Source organism: Mycothermus thermophilus (genome assembly GCF_041956435.1).
Source record: "Mycothermus thermophilus strain CBS 625.91 unplaced genomic scaffold VTJ04scaffold_4, whole genome shotgun sequence".
In the NCBI taxonomy this organism is placed as follows: domain Eukaryota; kingdom Fungi; phylum Ascomycota; class Sordariomycetes; order Sordariales; family Chaetomiaceae; genus Mycothermus; species Mycothermus thermophilus.
Genome location: NW_027191430.1, coordinates 1749611 through 1766468, shown reverse-complemented (window position 1 = coordinate 1766468; position 16858 = coordinate 1749611). Strand labels below are relative to the sequence as shown.

The 16858-nt window shown below is 56.0% G+C and overlaps 3 protein-coding genes across 3 annotated transcripts; 1 reads left to right on the top strand and 2 right to left on the bottom strand.

Annotated features, from left to right (window-relative positions):
* Window positions 1–277: 277 nt before the first annotated feature.
* On the top strand, window positions 278–2324 carry VTJ04DRAFT_6381 (uncharacterized protein; the record flags this gene model as incomplete). Its single annotated transcript, XM_069364594.1, has 2 exons — window positions 278–554; window positions 613–2324. The coding sequence occupies 2 exons, from the start codon at window positions 278–280 to the stop codon at window positions 2322–2324; spliced, it is 1989 nt and encodes a 662-aa protein (XP_069218405.1).
* Window positions 2325–5685: 3361 nt separating this feature from the next.
* Window positions 5686–9048, bottom strand: VTJ04DRAFT_6380 (uncharacterized protein; the record flags this gene model as incomplete). The annotated part of the gene is made up of 1 exon (XM_069364593.1): window positions 5686–9048. One exon carries the CDS (start codon window positions 9046–9048, stop codon window positions 5686–5688), a length of 3363 nt encoding a protein of 1120 aa, XP_069218404.1.
* A 992-nt stretch (window positions 9049–10040) lies between these two features.
* On the bottom strand, window positions 10041–11691 carry VTJ04DRAFT_6379 (uncharacterized protein; the record flags this gene model as incomplete). The annotated part of the gene is made up of 2 exons (XM_069364591.1): window positions 10041–10324; window positions 11670–11691. The coding sequence occupies 2 exons, from the start codon at window positions 11689–11691 to the stop codon at window positions 10041–10043; spliced, it is 306 nt and encodes a 101-aa protein (XP_069218403.1).
* Window positions 11692–16858: the final 5167 nt, after the last annotated feature.

The window sequence follows — 16858 nt, the reverse complement described above, 5'->3', positions numbered from 1 at the left end:
GGCCGCAACCCTGTCAGCCTCGGAGGTTGCAGGGGCCCCCATGTCCAGTCCCGTGGCTTGGTCCCAACCAGCCGGGAGCGCTGCGCGAAACATGCACAGGAGCCTCACCACATTTCCATCCACTTCACCGTTCCACATCTTCAACTCCAATCCTCAACCTCACCGCTCTCCCGCACAACACCATCACCAGCGCCCGGCCCCGCCATGGCTCCATAAACCACACAACCACACCTCTGGACATTGACGGACCTATCATCTTGATGCTTTCAGCCAACTGATGGATGCGACTCTGCCGTCGTCCTCTTCTGAACTCTCGACCCCGTTTCTCTCCAACCCCGTCCGGCCTCCATCTCCCTCCCCGTCCGAGTCCTCCGAGCCTCGCCGGCGTCGAGGAGCCATGGGCTCCATCCGTCGCTGCGCACGGCGCCTAGAGCGCGCCTGTTGCACCTGTGCAAAATACATACCTCTCGTCTTCGTCTATGGGTTGACAACCTGGGCCTGCTACGTCTTGGTGGTGCTGTGTACCACTGGCAAGGCCAAGATAGAATGGCTAGGTGCGTTTGCGTCTACCCGTCACCAGTTTGGTCGACTCCCCGCTGACTGTCTTCACAGGCACACCCGCCGCCGTTGCCGGCGTCTTCCTCTACCTTATGCTGAACTGGTGCTATACCACCGCCGTCTTCACAAACCCCGGCAGCACCACCAACGAACATGGCTATAGCACCCTCCCCACCAACGGGAGCGTCCCTACCTCCTTCACCGTGAAATCCAACGGTGAACTTCGTTTCTGCAAAAAGTGCCAGGCTCGAAAGCCCGACCGTGCCCATCATTGCTCCACCTGCCGCCGCTGTGTTCTCAAGATGGATCATCACTGCCCGTGGCTAGCCACCTGCGTCGGCCTCTACAATCACAAGGCTTTCCTGTTGTTTCTGATCTACACCACCCTGTTCAGCCTTTATTGTCTCGCTGCTTCGGGCTCTTGGGTCTGGGCTGAACTTCTTTCCAACGAGGCTGGCTACGTCGAGAACCTGATGCCAGTCAACTACATCATGCTGTGCATCATTGCCGCTATTATCGGTCTTGTTATCGGTATTTTCACTGGCTGGCATCTCTACCTTGCTACTCGCGGCCAAACCACCATCGAATGTCTCGAAAAAACCCGCTACCTCTCCCCTCTCCGCCGCACCATGCACCAGGCCTACATCAACCAGCACACCCCAGGGCAGGGCATTTCCCTTCCCTCCTACGGACAGCAACTCCTCGAGATCCACCAAAATGCCTTGCCCGGTATTACTCGCCCCGAAGAGGGCGAAGAACTCCGCCGCGAACCCCCGACCCGTGCCCGCCGCCCCGACGATTTGGAAGACCAGACTAGCAGTGTCCTCGCCATCCGCGACTCTGCTCGGGGACCCCAACTCCAGGCCGGCTCGCGCCGCTTCACCTATGACGAGATGGAACGTGAACGCGCGCGGAAGCGATATGAGGAGTATCTCGACGAGCAGGACTCGTCCAAGCTCCCCAACGCCTTCGACCTTGGCCCAAAACGGAACCTGCTGCATTTGTTTGGACACAATCCCTGGCTTTGGCTGCTGCCAATTTGCAATACCACGGGTGACGGTTGGACGTGGGAGCCGAATCCGAAGTGGCTGGACGCGCGCGAGAAGTTGGCACGGGAAAGGTGGGAGCAGGCGGAGCGCGAGCGGAATGCGGGCTGGGGGCCGACCGCGGATGATAACGATGAACCAGTGACGTGGCAGACGGAGGATTTGAGGTCCGCGGGCGCGGGGAGGCATTATCTCCAGCCACCATCGCGGCCTTCGTCCACGAACTCTGGACGCAAGACCCCGAGCAAGGCCGACCGTGTCCTGGGGAGGGATCCGAATCTCTATGCGGACGTCGAGCTGTCACCTGCCGCCAGAGCGCATATGAAGCAGCGCGCGGCGGAACTGGCGGCGTTGCAGGAGCGGAGGAAGAAGGCGAGCCCGATCGGAAAGGAGCTGCATGAGTATGAGTTGGATGTGATTGATCGGTTTGATGACGATTATGAGGATGATGATGATAATGAGGTCAACGGGAAGGGCGCGGCAGCACAGAAATCACAACCACAACAACAAAACGCCACGGAGAGGAGATCTTCTCCGCTTAGCCTGGGGCCGACGAACCGGTGGGCAAGGCCAGCTGGGAGCGGGTTGCCGTCACCTCGCGGGTTGGGAGTTGGCGTTGGGTTGGGAAGGACATCGGCTCCAGTGAGCCCGGTGAGCCAAACCCCGACCGTCACCGTCAATGGGAATCACTCTGGCTCGGCGGATGACGAGGTTGATTGATTGGAGGACAACCCAGATCAAGGAAGGACGAGAAAACGACGGTGAAGTTAATGTATTCTGGAAAACCATGTCATGTCAATGTTACGGGTTTGGGAGGGCTGGGTGGTATTACCATGCGAGTTTTTTGAGCTTTGGGTCCAGGAGAAGGGTTTATTATTCGGCATTATTCTTGCTTCTTGCTTGGTCTCTTTGATCTGTGGTCCGAGTTTTCTTCTTCGGCATGCCTGGTTTCGTTCTTCGTTGACATTCTTTTTACCTTCGGCTCTATCTATCCCCACGTACCTGGTTGAACCGCATTGAAAGGCGCAATGGAGACTCGGGACTCTGCTGGTGGTGTTTTCAACTCTATGGCCTAGGCTTACATAGAATATCACTCTTCTACTTGCCCCAACTCTGATCCTGTCAACCTTGAAGTATTTGTCATCTTTTAACCATCCAAGATCCATGTTTCACATGTCAACAACGATCATGTTGACCTAGTGAGCGAACCCCCGCAATCCATGCATAGTTACCCTTGAAATCTGAGGACTTGTCTGGCCACACAACAAATCCCCACCCGCTCACTGTCTCGAAGAAAGAGGAAGCGTCCGGTCACCATACGTATATGCATCTATCAGGTAAACATTCAACACTCTAGGACGCAAAGGATACCCGATTAGCTTAGACCTCACCCTTCTTAGGTATCTAATAGTCAACCCCCCAGCCTTGTCAAGGCAGTAGCAGCAGCTGCAGGACATAAAGTACCTCTCCTGCCAGAGGGTTATGAAGGGATTGAGTACCTACCAGAGGTCAGGTACCTAAGGTTCGTAAGGTAGGTCCCATGCACGGCCTGCTTGAGGCATATATCTTACTGGCCTACCAGGTACATGAGGCATGGTGTCTGTACCCGATCCGACTTTCCCTGACCGATCCGACCAGGCAGGTGGACGCGTCGTAGCACAAATGACGACAATTGAAGACGGGCAAATCACCACCACCAGCTTGCGTAAGATCTACCCGCCCCCTTTCGCTCCGCTCCGCTCTCGGCCGCGGAAGCCTTGGTTGGTGTACCTCAAAGACCTGGTCAAAACGCAGGGAGGGTGGTATGGGGTAAGAAGGGAAGGTGGAGGGGCGGCTGTGGTTCTGGCTGGCTAGCTGTCAAGTTTGTATAGATACATGTATGGATGGATGGAGGGAGAGGGTAGAGTGATGGGAGTTTCGGAGAAGAGGGGTTGGGGGGTGGGAAACCATGTTCTTCCTCAACACATCGATGTTGGTGCGGGAATATCTCCCACTTTCCTTGCACTGCCTCTCTGTATGTACAAACCTCGGCTTCCATCCGAACGACTCCGGTGTAGTATGTATGGTGGTGGTGATGGAAACGGGATGGAGGAAGAGGAGGGAGACGCCCTCTCGGACCACAGGACATTTTGCTACGAAGGTTGGGATTGAGGGTGAAGAACCATAACGTGGAGCCTTAGACCGCTCGGCCATCTTGCTCCTGTCTCCCAGCCATCCAGCCATCAAGGCTCCCAACCCTTCGCGACCCAGGGACATAATTCCCCCGTCCCCGTTTTCCCAGCACCAACCGCCTCCCGTCGCTCGAAAGTGACGATGGCCGAGTGCCCATGGGAGGCGGTCCTAGATTCGCCAGGCTGCCCGCGCCGTAAATCGAAAACGTCCTGAGTTCGACCCCCAGGCGTGTCGGAGCAAAAGCCCACCGGATTTTGCGTAACCACTCCCACCTCTCCTCGACCGGCGCGGGAGTAGGACTGGGTGGTGAGCTTTTTGTCAATTTTGTTCCTATTTCCTTCCGTTTGTTTATTTGCTTCATAGTGGCAATATGGTTTGGTGTTTTCGAGTCCTCCCCTCAACCCACACCCCGGGCCATTCACCTCCTTTCCAGAGTAACTTTTGGCCAAGCGACCATGCGTGTGGGAGGGGACCCAAAAATGGGCACTTCTGGAATGGAGGGCGCAGGACGGAAATAAGACGGGATAGGTCGATATCCGGAAAATTGTGACAGCTGGAAGGTCGTACAGCATGATGAGGATGGATGGGCGGGGGGAAATGACAGCAGACCAAGGCTGGACGGGAGGTATAGAGAGGCTTTTTCCCATGTCATCACGCCAGTACCTAGAGAAAGGTGTGGTGAAGAGAAGGGTGAATATCCCATGGCATCACTTGCTGAGTGTCCTCCTGATTGGGGGGAGAATGCTGTCTCTACATGGAATGCCGAAGACCGGGCACTGCTTAGGTTGGGCACTACGCACACCCAGCATGTCTCGGTCGACTCCCGAGGAAAATCACTGGTCCCTCGCTCCTGCACTTGTTCATGAATCCTAGACATGGTGAGAAGGTCCCGGGACCCCACTGATGTTCACACTTCCGGCCGCGGCTATGCGGTTGCGTTCAAGAAGAAGGCTCCTTTTCTTTCTGTCAAGAAAGGAATGATGTTCAGTATGTCGAGAGGTACTCAGGCACCTTCAGTAGACCACCTCAGACATTTGGAATGTGGTGTCAGATCTTTCTCTTCCCCAAGATCCAACTGTATATACCGGATGAAGCAGGATTCTCGCTTGCCAGACTCCAAAAGACCAAGTGGTAACACTGAAGCCATCCACATTTCTCTCATCTAAAAGCACATGAGGTATTGCGTCAAAGTGAGTACACGTCAATGCACAAACAAAATTCATTGCGCTGTCATGGTCCCAAATTGATTTTGAACCCATGCCGCCCATCCCAGAAGAAAATCGTGGAATTGCTTTCCCTGGCCCGTCTATAAACCCTCGCGCCGTAACGTGCCTGTGTTAGAAAAGACACGAACATAAAAACAATACATTGTTCATGCTCTTGCAATGCGGGTATCATGAGGTTGAGTGTTTGTTCCCTGCATTTCCCTTCCGCCCCAAGTCCCAGCCTCCCAAAGAAGAGCCACTTCGTCAAGTCAAGTCTCCAGGACAGGGTTGACGGTTGCTCATGCAATGTGTGCCTTCCCAGCCCATCCAACCCATCCCTTGAAGATGACATTCCCTCTCTGAAACGCCAGAACCGCCCATAATCGCACCGGAACGCCGCCGCCGATCTTAATAAGAAAACATTTGAGAGAACAAAACAAACAAAGGGAGAAGAATAGGCTCGGAGAAAAGGAAAAGGTGCCACCAAGCTCTGCCACAGCTGGCTGTAGCCTCTTTGTGCAGAGTTGACACCAAAGACAGGAGGCCCAGAACGCCGGCCAGCGGACTCCAGCTGGCGCGAACTGTCAGGAGAAAAAAGTGCCATATGCACATGGTAGCGGTACACCGACTGAATATCCTCCTCTTTCAACCTGGTTGTGTTTGGAGATGGTTCCAGCAGTTGCTGAATTCTAGACGACGCGGCCCTACTGCGTCCTATTGCTGTCCATGCTCGACTTGGGGCTGCTCGTGTTGGTGAATACGTTGCGACCGATGCTCTTGAGCACATTGTTGTTCTTGGCGCCGTCCTCTGGATATGACACCATGATGTCGGTAACAGGCCCGCGTTTGATCCGGCAGAACAGAGTCGAGAACAGGAACTTCTCCCCCTGTTGGTTGAGCAGCGGGATAGTGCGGTATCCTTGCTTGAGATTGCTCAGTTTGGCCGTGAAGGTTGCGATGGGCGCCTTGTCGTTGTAACCGCCTTTGTCTGCAACCCTGACGCTCCACTGTACAAAGATCAAGTCTGGGTACTTGGTCGTCACGTCGAAGGAGCAGGTGTGGTTGAACTCTGGATTGAATCCGTTGTCGCGGACGATCTTGGTTCGTTGCTTGAGCTGCGTCTGCTGAGCAGCAGCGTAGGCAGCGGCATCGGCCTTGTTGCGCTTGTCGTCGGCCATGAGCACCTCAACTTGAACATACGTGTCAAAGGAGCGCTTCTCGCCCAAGTTTTGGGGCCGCATCAGTTGTTGCGCCGAGATAACCTCAATCTCAAATGCCACCTTCTTGCGTGGACGACGCCCGACGCAAAGATCGGGCGAGAGGTTTGGCATGATCTGGATCTGGCGCGCCTCGAGCGGCTTGAGAACATAGCCTGATTGAGCGGTTCCACCATCGAACATGGCCTGGTTCAATTGCATGCCCAAATCAAAGGTCTGCCAGTTGAGGGCCGCCATCTGGACACCTCGCTTCCAGTAGATCAAAGGGTCGAAGTTGTTGGATGAGATGCGGGTGCCGTCGGGATAAACGCGCATCAGGTAGCGCATGTTGTGGCGATACAATGCTCGCTTGCTCTCCGGATTCTGAATCTTCTCGTTGATCGTCTTTTCCTTGAACGAGAAGATATGGTTGAACTTCTTGGCGTCGGGGCTGTCGAAGCCTTGGAAACGGACCCCCATGCAGTACACTCCCAACTCTCCGAGCATCGGGTGAATCTTGCTGCTGACCTTCTTCGCCGGGGCACTGACCGGGCCCATCTCGACATCGCTCTCACATTCACTAGGGCTGCTGCTGCTGAGAGGCTCGTGGACCATACCTTCGGTGATGGTGTTGATTTGGCGGTTCGAGCGGGACGCTGGGGACGGGCTGAGGAGTGGGCTGGGTGGCGGTGGAATCACCGGCCCACGCTGCTGGAAGGTCGGCAAACTGTTACCTCGACGACGCCCGATCGGCCGGTCGGCGGCGCGGATTGACTCGTCTGACTTCTTGACCTTGATAAGGATGCGGTCCATCAGCTCCGAGGGGGAGGGTAGTCGATCTGACGAAGGATCCAGAGGCGCGCGCACAAGCTTGTCCCCAAAGACCTCGACCATAATCTTGACCATATTGATTTGTGTGTTCGGATGGCAGCGCACCTCGAGCGAGATCCAAAGCGGGAAGTGCGACTTGACAAACGCGTACTTGTTGATGGTCTTAATGACTTCGAGGAACGAAATCGGGGTAGTGAGCGTGTGCCCATGCGTCACGACGGGTTGAAAGTCATCGCCGTCCCAGCAATCAATCTCAATGCAGCGGCAGCCGCGCATCAGTGCCGAGATGTACCCCTCATGGGTCGATGTGCTCGCCACCTGGCGACCCATTAAGTACGTGTTGTGCGAGCTCGAGATGTAGTACTCGTTCATGGGCCGGTCGAGCACGTAATTCTGAGGTTCTTTGGGTATGACGTCGTTGTACGTTGACATCAGGAAGGCCGCAAAGCCGGGCTCCAACATTGTTAGGCCATCCCCGTCGCTATCGCTCGACTCCCTCGGGCGCCCCTTGCGGGCAAAGCGTGTGAAGATGGCTCCCCAGGCAGGGAGGTCTTCATCCACATCTTCCTTCTGCACATCCCGCATAAACGCCAGGAACTCGTCCTTGGTCAAGCCGAGATCCGGATCGGCGGCATGCGTCTGATATACTCTCCGGATATCGCCGCGCGCCTTCATCAGGCGAACAAAGTCGAGAAACTCGGCAAGATTGAGGCGGTTTGTGGGGATTGGGCTGATCACTGGGTCTTCGAGGGCACGTCGGCTTCTGGCCATGTCGAACTTCCTGCGCAACTCTTCAATCGGCGCGTGAATGTGCAGAGCGCGGCACATGCGCTCGACTCCAGCGAAGTCAATGTGTTCATCTTCGGGCGAGCGAGCGGGCCCAAGTTGCTTGTCCATCTCTCTTGCCCAGTAGGCGCGGACGGCCTTGTCGTTGAAGGACATGAGGCTCATGGCGAAGTCTTGACGATGTTTTGTGATGGTGTCGAGGGCCGTGACCCATTGGAGGAATGCCTCGTCTGTGTCAGCAATGAGATGCAGAAGCTTCGTGGCGGTCTTGCCCGGGATTGAGTAGATGATAGTGAAGAAGCGCTTCTCAACCGACTCGGGGAGTCCAGCGTCGAGTCGGTACTGCCGGATATCCTCGGCAGTGCGGATCTCCTTGATGTCATCCATGTACACACACTTATTCTTGTCCCAGCAGATCTTTGCGGCCTCAGGGTCAAGAAATAATGTTATCCTCTTGGTGTGCTTCTTCTTGGACAATTTGGTAAGAACCATGCCTTGGCGAAGAGCCAGGGGGATCGACTCGAAGGCGTCAAACCGGGGGGTCGGCGGGACGGTAGCACGCACGGGGCGAGCTTCTGCGAGGGATGCTTCATCGCCAACCCGATAATCCGTCGCGATGGTGATAGCTTCATTGTCTGAATCGCTATCAAAAGGGTTAGGGGGCTCAAAGGGAGTGTTTGGGTTGCTCATGCTCCCCCTGCGACGCACGACGCCGGGGCCGACGCTGCCATTGCGGCTCTTGGGATGGCTGGAGGAGTTTCGGCGGTTCATCAACACGGCCGCCTTGTTGCGGACCGTGTTTGAGGCGCGCCGGACGAGACTCATCTTCGTGGTCTCGCTCATAGCGCCAGTGCTGGCTGATCGAAACGTAGTCTGGCCTAGTGATGTCGTGCTGGTTCTCCTGGAGATACAGGTCGTTGTTTGGTCGGCGGGCTGCTTGGCCACAACGGATTCTGGAAGCAGGAAGGTGTCTGAAAGGGTCTCGAGGTCGTCAACACCCTTGTCATGGCAGGGGATTAACGACTCGGGGGAGGGTTGGAGGGAACTGCTAGCAGTGGTTGCAGTTCCGAGAGTCACGACAGACTGGGAGGGCGAGGGACCGCTCTGCCGCGAGTCGGTCGAGGTGGTTGAGTTGGTGGACATTGTTGATGGGGGTAGAACAACGGCAAGTTGTGTCTGCGGGATCAGGTTCACCTTGACCTGGGCTGCACGGGCTCGCCGCGTCTGAATGGATTCAGGCGCTGGGGGCGGCATGGCGAAAGCTGCTTGCGGATGGTATAAGTGAACAGCGGGTGTCATGGTGTTTGAAGGACAGCCGAACAAGTCGTAAAGGGCAAGAATGGTCAACCGGTAATAATCACAGATGGTTTGCTCTGGTACTGGTGGAATGGAGAGCAAGGTGAGCCAGGGCTGTTTGAGGAGGCGATTCGTCAACGTCTAGTGAGGGAGGATGAGGTGCCTTCGAGACATTGTTCGAGAAGAACTGATGTTGGTCAGGGGGTATGTGAATTCGTTCTTTCCGGAGGATGAGGCAGGTGGGCTGAGTCTTATAGGACGGGAGTATGTCGGATGCGCCAGGCGTCACTCAGGACTATACAGGGAGTGCGGCTGGCTGAGACGGACAGAGGTACCGTCAGTGGGTGGATGGGTGAATAGATTTGATGAATGGAGGACCAGCAAGCCCAGTCGATGCGAAGGTCAGCCAGCAGCAAGGCGCAACCGAGCCAGCCGGGTTGCTGGAGACGTGCAGCCTGAGTATCTGCGTGTACAGGTACGAGAAACGACCCAGGTACCCGAACCTGTAAGTACGTGCAACCCGGGCGCTCCTGGACCCTTTTTTGGACCGACAGCCCCAGGAAACGGATCCTTGTGGTGGCCGGCCGGGTCGCCCACGGCAGGACGATGAGGTGGCAGCCCGTATGCAAGTGTCCCTATTCGGGCATTCCCAGGGTGTCGGTTCTGGAGGGGCGGTAGCTCGGCGCCGGCAGGCAGGCAGAAAAAGAGCTGTCTGCAATCCGCAGGTAATCTGAGAGCGCAGCTTGTCGAAAAGGGCCACCGCAACAGGCAAATCGCAGCCGAAGTAGGGATCAGCACCCAGCGCAGCTTCGGCGATGAAATTGAAGATAATAAGTTGACAAGTAAACAAAAGAAAATCACCAGATGAGGAAAATTGGAGGAAAATGTCGAAAGCCCACCACTGACGATAGTGACGCAGCAGGAAGGGTTTCGACACCCAATCCCTTTGTTCACTCAATGACTCGGGATCCCAGGTGTTTTTCCCAGCTCGCCGTGCTGGGGTCCCAGGACGGCCGAGTTCGACGGGGGGTGTCCGTGTCGTCCGGCGACGATGAGGCAACCTGCCGTGTAATCCCTGCGGCGGGCCTTGGCGGTTGCGACGAGGGCTGCGTAGCGGTGCCGTCCGCCTCCGGATCTTGGAGGGGGGTCAGGGGAGTGACGCCGTCGACGTGCAGCAGTCTCCGGGTAGCAGCGTGCTTGGCAGCGTCACCAAACAATGGCCGAGTCCTGTAAGCTGCGGGATGTGGGATGACGTAATGACTGGCGAAAAGTGACTGATCGGTTTTCTGCCAAGTTGCTGATTTTCGTCCCTTGAACCCAGGGAACACAATAGAGCGGGCCGGCTTTAAAAAGGCGCAAAAACCGGATGAAGAAAAGGCGATGGATGATACCTGAACGGTGGCTTTGGATGAGCGCAGAGTGAAGGACCAAGTCAAGACTTGCAAGCCCACAGTCTGTCTGTTCGGAGTGATGCGTCCGCGCGTGTGGAAGGCTGGACAGCGTTAGGGTGGATGGGCGAATGGTGATCGTACACGGCGTGTATGTCGAATCTCTCTGTCGAGGGCAGCAGGATGTGCGTCTTGATGGAGGTGCTCCGGGCTGCGCAACTGTAAGGACATGTCCTGAGAGGTACAGTCATGTGTGTCGTCCACGTTACAACGAGACCGAGACTGAAAAGGCCCTTGCCGATCAATAAGGCGAAGAGGAAGCCTTGCCGATGACCAGTCCAGCAGAAAAAATAAAGGGAGACCTGTGTCCCAACCCTGTGCGTGGTGGAGGAGGGGACCTTTTGTCTGGCTGAGCTCTGTCTCCAGATCAAAGCCAAAAACGGGAATCAATTGGGCGTGTGCGGGTGGTTGTGGTTGCTGCGGGAGTCATGGTCCCAAGAACAAGGGGGCGACAAGGGAGAGGACAAGGGATTCGACAGGGCCGTGGGCCATGATCGACAAGAAACATGGAATCTTGGGAAGCCGAATGAAAAGCTGTTGTGGGAGCCAGGGAGACGGGTAAGGTGAAAATTGTGTCATCAGTCACTACGGTACAGTACGCGCTACATATACACGGTGTTGGACTTTTAGGAGCTCCGGGCACTCCGCCCTTTTTACTAGTATGTGGATCATGTGGTTCTCTCCTACCCCAGGAATGTTTCTCGATGTTGCTGAAGCAGATGAGTGTGCGCGCTGTTCTTTGCGCGAGAAATCTCACCGTCCATGTCCATGCCCATCTCCCTTCCGCTCCCGCTCTGGTCTTTCCTTGGCAGGAGGCATATCAATAAGCCCACAAAACTGAAATTACACCCTACACGGTTCTGTCCACTAAGTAGTGGAAGGCACGAATCAATTGAAGCCTCCCCCTTCTCTCCATCGCTTTCCACACCACCTTGGGGGTGAAGCTGTTTCCGGGGACAGCGCTTGCCCCCGCGGGCAGTTGGGCAGGTCAGTGTGGGTGGGGTCCACGGCTGTTGCTGGCTCTGAGTGGGCTCGTGGGCTACACCGCACCTTCCAGGTTTTCCAGGTTTGTTCAGGGCACGCAACCTTCATCGCTGATTTGTTGACACCTGAAGAGGTTTGAAGTCGTACCTCCCGTTCCTGCCGTGCGCATCGGTGACAGGATCTGAGCAGATCACAGCCTCAATGCATGACAAGGCCAGGTAAGGCACATACATGCCTTCCTCAGACATAGTAAGGCTGGCCGGTTACCTTCCGCCTCGCTTCCGTCGTCTTGTCCCAAGGCCCGATGTAATTCACCCCCGACTCGCGACTCGGGACGGGAGTCAGCTCCTTGCGTTGGTGTTGCGTCACCATCCCTGGGTTCCAGCACTTGCAGCACCGGGTACGACCGGGTAGTACTCAAACATGCGCCTTCGTCCCAATATCCCAATGCCCAAAATCAAACAGCAGCACAAAGCCGACCACAGGACTGCACCCAAGTCTTCGGTACCTGGGTTGGAGAGAGCGGGAGAATTGTTACCCAGCGGGTTGAATGAAGGACCTCACCCCGCAAACCGCGTCCCAACAACCAACAACGTGGATTCCCTCGCACCAGTGTCCTACCTAATGTCGCCTGTCGGGATATCGACGCAGCCGACTGGGGACGGCTGGCCGGCTTTGCCTTTCAGGTAACCCGACAGTCTCTTCATCGGCTGGACAACAAGACACAGGATCTCCACCACGACCTACACAGACAAACACCACCGTACACAGTATGTGCCCTGCCATCCCGTCATTCGCCCGACTTCTTCTCATCAACAGCCAACTATCGATGATGAGTGCGCTGGATATTTCGGTGGAGACGGAATGTCGGGTGAGACTTTTCATCCATCCATTCCCTGCTGGAACGTGCTTGTTCTTGTCTTCTCTCATACCTAGCTTCAAACCATAGGCTTCTTCCAATCATAACGTTGGCCAGCAGTGGCATGTCCCCTCTTTGTTTCTAGCATTGAAACGCCGACCCCGCTCGCTGCTTTTGGCCGAGAAGAGCACCACACTATGTTGGGCTTCCGAGCAACGTGAGGGAGGGGACATGGAGTCTCGGCGGGATACGGCATTTCGATAGGTTTCCAAGTCTGCAGTAAGGCCAACGGAAACGAGGAGCGGCTTGAGAAACCGTCTGGAGTTGGGGGGCATGTCGACTTGCAACGAGCCGACGTCCCCCACCATCAACTTTATTGCCCACATGGCTCGGGCAAGATGCGATGTCACCAACCAGAAAAAAACCGACTTGAGAAAAGAAAGTTTCACCCCGCCGTCTGCAATGTGACGGGGACGGCTCAGCCGTTGCGCCGGCAGGTAAAGACAATAACTATTGGCTTTGGAGGCCTGCCAACAAACTCTCTTCGTCCCTCCTCTTTCCGGGGATGACCAGGAGTGGTAGATTCGCAGAGGCGGTGATGATGTCAAAGGCGCTTCCACGCAGCTGCCCATAGATCTCTTGGGACTCGCGTTCACGTTGCCAGACCCCCTGGCTCCCTCCACCGCCATTGACTCAACGAACAAGGCAGGGATTCCTATGACGCAAGCCGAGACTTTTGTTTTCTCGTCCAGGGGCCCAACCTCCGTGACTCTCTCGGGTGCCCAGTCAGCGCTTGGGCGCCTTATTTTTTCTATTTTTTTTCTCCCCAAACCAACACCCTCACCGACATTCCGGGCATCCAATGGTCCGGGGGAGCTTTTGGACCATAATGCTTACACAACAGAGGCAAGGCCACGATTAGACGTTTTTCGCTGACAGGTACAGGTGCGCAGAGCCTCGGTATCCGGTACTCCGTTGACCAAGCGAACCAATGGTCCCCTCCATGGCAAACGGCGCAGCGCACGACATGCATCGCATGACGTCGCATCCTCCAACCCGCCTGAGAGGACGGTACATGGCCGATCTCAGCCCAACAGATGTAGAGGAGGCCATAGTGGTTACGCAGGTCACCCCGCGGCTTGTCTCCCGGTTCCACGAGCTTATTGTGTGACCCCGTCCAGCAACCCTCGAGCTTTGGGCTAGGATGCCCTTCAGCACAACTGAACGACCCCGTCACGGTCGCCAAGTGGTAAGATTTGCCATGTGAATGGACGCCACCTCTTCGGAACCAAATCGCGAGAGAAATCAGGTAGGAGTGCCGCTGAGAGATCAACCCAGAGCAGTCGCCCACTCCCTTGGATCAAGACCCGGGATGTCCTGTGATTGGGCGCCTGATGTTGGATGCGGCAAGAGCTTGGCGTGCCAGAGTGTGCTGCCGAAGCCCAAGAAAGAGCGCGTCACGAGGACGAAAATCTGAAGCATCTGGCGCCGGTTGAAACCCCCGCCAAAGCGATAACCACAACCCCTTGTCGGGCTGCCACGAGCGCCTCAATCTTATCAAGGCCACCAATGGCGGCAATCTTCTCGGAGGTTGCTACCATCTCGGCACGCCTGTTTGAGCAAACCGATCGCCGTTCATTTTTTTTTGGCCAATGCGGCGTCCCCGACCCGTGAGCGCAACGTTGTGGTCAAATCTTGGGTCGGACAAGCGAACCGTGGAGTTAGGTGGGGAAAGGGCAGAAAAGAAATGGGGAAAGACGTCGTCCCTCCGGAGTAGCAGGCGAAGAGACAATGAGGGAGGCAAAAGACAAGCAACGGACAAACAACAACAGTCACATCCTCGCATGGAGTGGTGGTAATGGGTTGGGACAGTTCAGCCGCTCATCTCCCTGGATTCTCAACCCAACGGTTGGGCTGTTCCTGCGTGGAAGTCCGGCGTCAGAGTGTTCATTTTCACGTGGCTGCAGTCCAAACTTGTGGCGTTTGTCCGGCACACCTAGCGTCGACCGGAGAGTAAGGGTTGTCGCGGGCGGTGGTGGGAAGCTGGAAACCATATCTGGAAATTGTGTTCATATCAAAATTCGCCACCTCCTGGCGTACCTGACTTTCTTGGCTCCCGAGGGCCATCCTTCAACAGCCGTCGGGCTCCGGAAACCGCCGCTTGTCCTGACGACAAGCCCGGCCCCCGGATCGCCGAGGGAATGCCCCACCGCGGATCGGCGGAGGGGGGGCCCTGTTCCGCAAAAAATCCCCGTCGCCCAGTCGGACTCTTCCCCAACCCGCAGGGGCATCAAAGCTTCCCATGAAGTTCATACCATCCGGAGCCAGCCCGACCAGCGCACCTTGGATGTCGATGGAGGCGCTCGGATACTAGCGCAAAATATGATGCCAAATCGCGTTATTCGTCAAGATTGTCCGGCGAACGTACGCCGGCAACTTGCAGCAGCCTAAAGGCTTGGGGACTGTTCCGCTCACCCTAGGTCGCTTTTCTTCGGCAGAGCCCCCAACCTCCCTATCCAACAGCGTGTTACCCTTCGGCCCAGTTGAGGGCAGCCAAGCAACGCGACCCGGATGAAGGGCTACACTCAGCAAGTCAATCACGCGATTTCCAGCCGGCAGTTCTTTGTTATGACACACTTTTTATACTTGAATATATGTGGACATGTAATATGGCCATGGCCTTTTTGTCGCACCTCGTCGTCGTAATCTCTTGCTGGACACGTTCGAGCGGGCCCGCCGCCGCTGCTCCCCCAACCCACAGAGACGGAGACCCCCTGCGGGTGTCATTCAGCGTAGTATCAACTAGGACTACAGTATGTATGTATGTGCATACAGATGCTGCGACGGGATGGCCTCCAACCTAGTACCATTTTCCCCCCAACAATGGTACTACGCGACTGGGATCTCCGTAACCGTTGTTCCTTTCTCTCTTTCACGGACAGCATCAAGTTGGATTCGACGGGAGGGGCCGCTGGTGCGCGGCGCCATGGGCAATAATCTGCAGGACGTGATGCACTCTTCCCCTCTCCGTCCCTTCATATGGGCCATATAATTAGGGAGGGGAATAAATGGAGTGGCTGCTTTGGAGCGTGAACAATGGATGCTGATACATGAAGAAAATGTCGGCCATCCACAGGCATATGTGCTGGCCTCCTCCAACCCAACCCGGCACACTCCGGACTGCATCCTGCCGTCGTTGGAGTCCTCTTCCATTGCAACTCTCCTTGCGACATATCCTGTCGTCGCAGCATGCGGCGTCCGACGATGACCAGTGGGCCCCCACCCCCGCGCGCCCGCCGCGAGAGAACGAGCCAGGAGCGAGCAGAACATGCAAACAAGGCCCTATTTACAACCATTGACAGGCCACATACATACAACCTTCCTCCCTGATGCACGACGCACATCCCTAGGTACATTGATTTTTTTCCCCCTATCTCTCCTGGACAAGCATTCCCCCCATCTTCCCCCGCTAGGGTTGCTTTTTTGGAAATGTGTCCATGTCGTGTCATCCACCCCGTCGCCGGCAGTTGTGGATTTTACTTCGTCCGCGGAAGCGTGCCGGCCGCTGGTGCATGATGCGCTCTAACCTGCCACGGCGCCATCCCACCTTGAGAAGAAAAGGAGCATATTGGGTGCTGCGTGGGCTGATGGAGCTCGGCAGGGCACATTAGGGGAGAAGGGGGAGAAGATGTCAAGACGATGCAGGTTGTCTGCAAGCAAATAGTTGCCGGGCGCTAGTCTCACAGGTATACCGAAAGAGGCTGGCTGGGAGTCTGCTGGGTCGGTCGAGGTGAGGTCGAGGACATGTGATGGCGATGATCACAGCAAACAAGCAGGCCTCACGAATTAACTAACCCTGAATGACAACGACAGACACACCCCACGAAAACACCAAAAGACAAGAAGAGACACCAGAAGGTGGGTGCCATTCCTCACCAATGACGGCCGCCCATGATCACGATGACGCCCATGCAAGATGGAAAAGGGGCAAGGTTAAGGTAGTATTTACTCAGAACCCATTCACTACTGCAGACCTCATTGGACCAGCAGGTAGGTGTGTTTCCTGTTCTGGAAGTCTGCCGCCCGGACACGCTGCACCAATATGGCCGAATAATTTTTTTTTGCTGCTGCATGATGTCTGACTGCACCGACTGGGAGGTGGACAAGTATCAAGTACTGCACCTACGAGTAGGTAGGTACCTAGGGTAAACACCCCGAACGCCTCAGACACTTAATTCTCTATCACGGGCGGTCTTGTCCTCTTTTTTCCCAAGCAAGGCGCTTCCTCGGCCGCAAGGGTTGTGTTGGGTTGCGTCGTACGTGCTTGGCGGTTCTGCACGAACTTTGAGGTATCCTGCACTGCTCCGTACCCGACATGGTCCTGCCGCTTTTCCCCCATGTCTCTTCTCCGCGCCGCGCCGCGCCGCGCAGGCGGAAACCCAGCGTTTCTGCATGCAAAACGCTCGATCGGGCAACG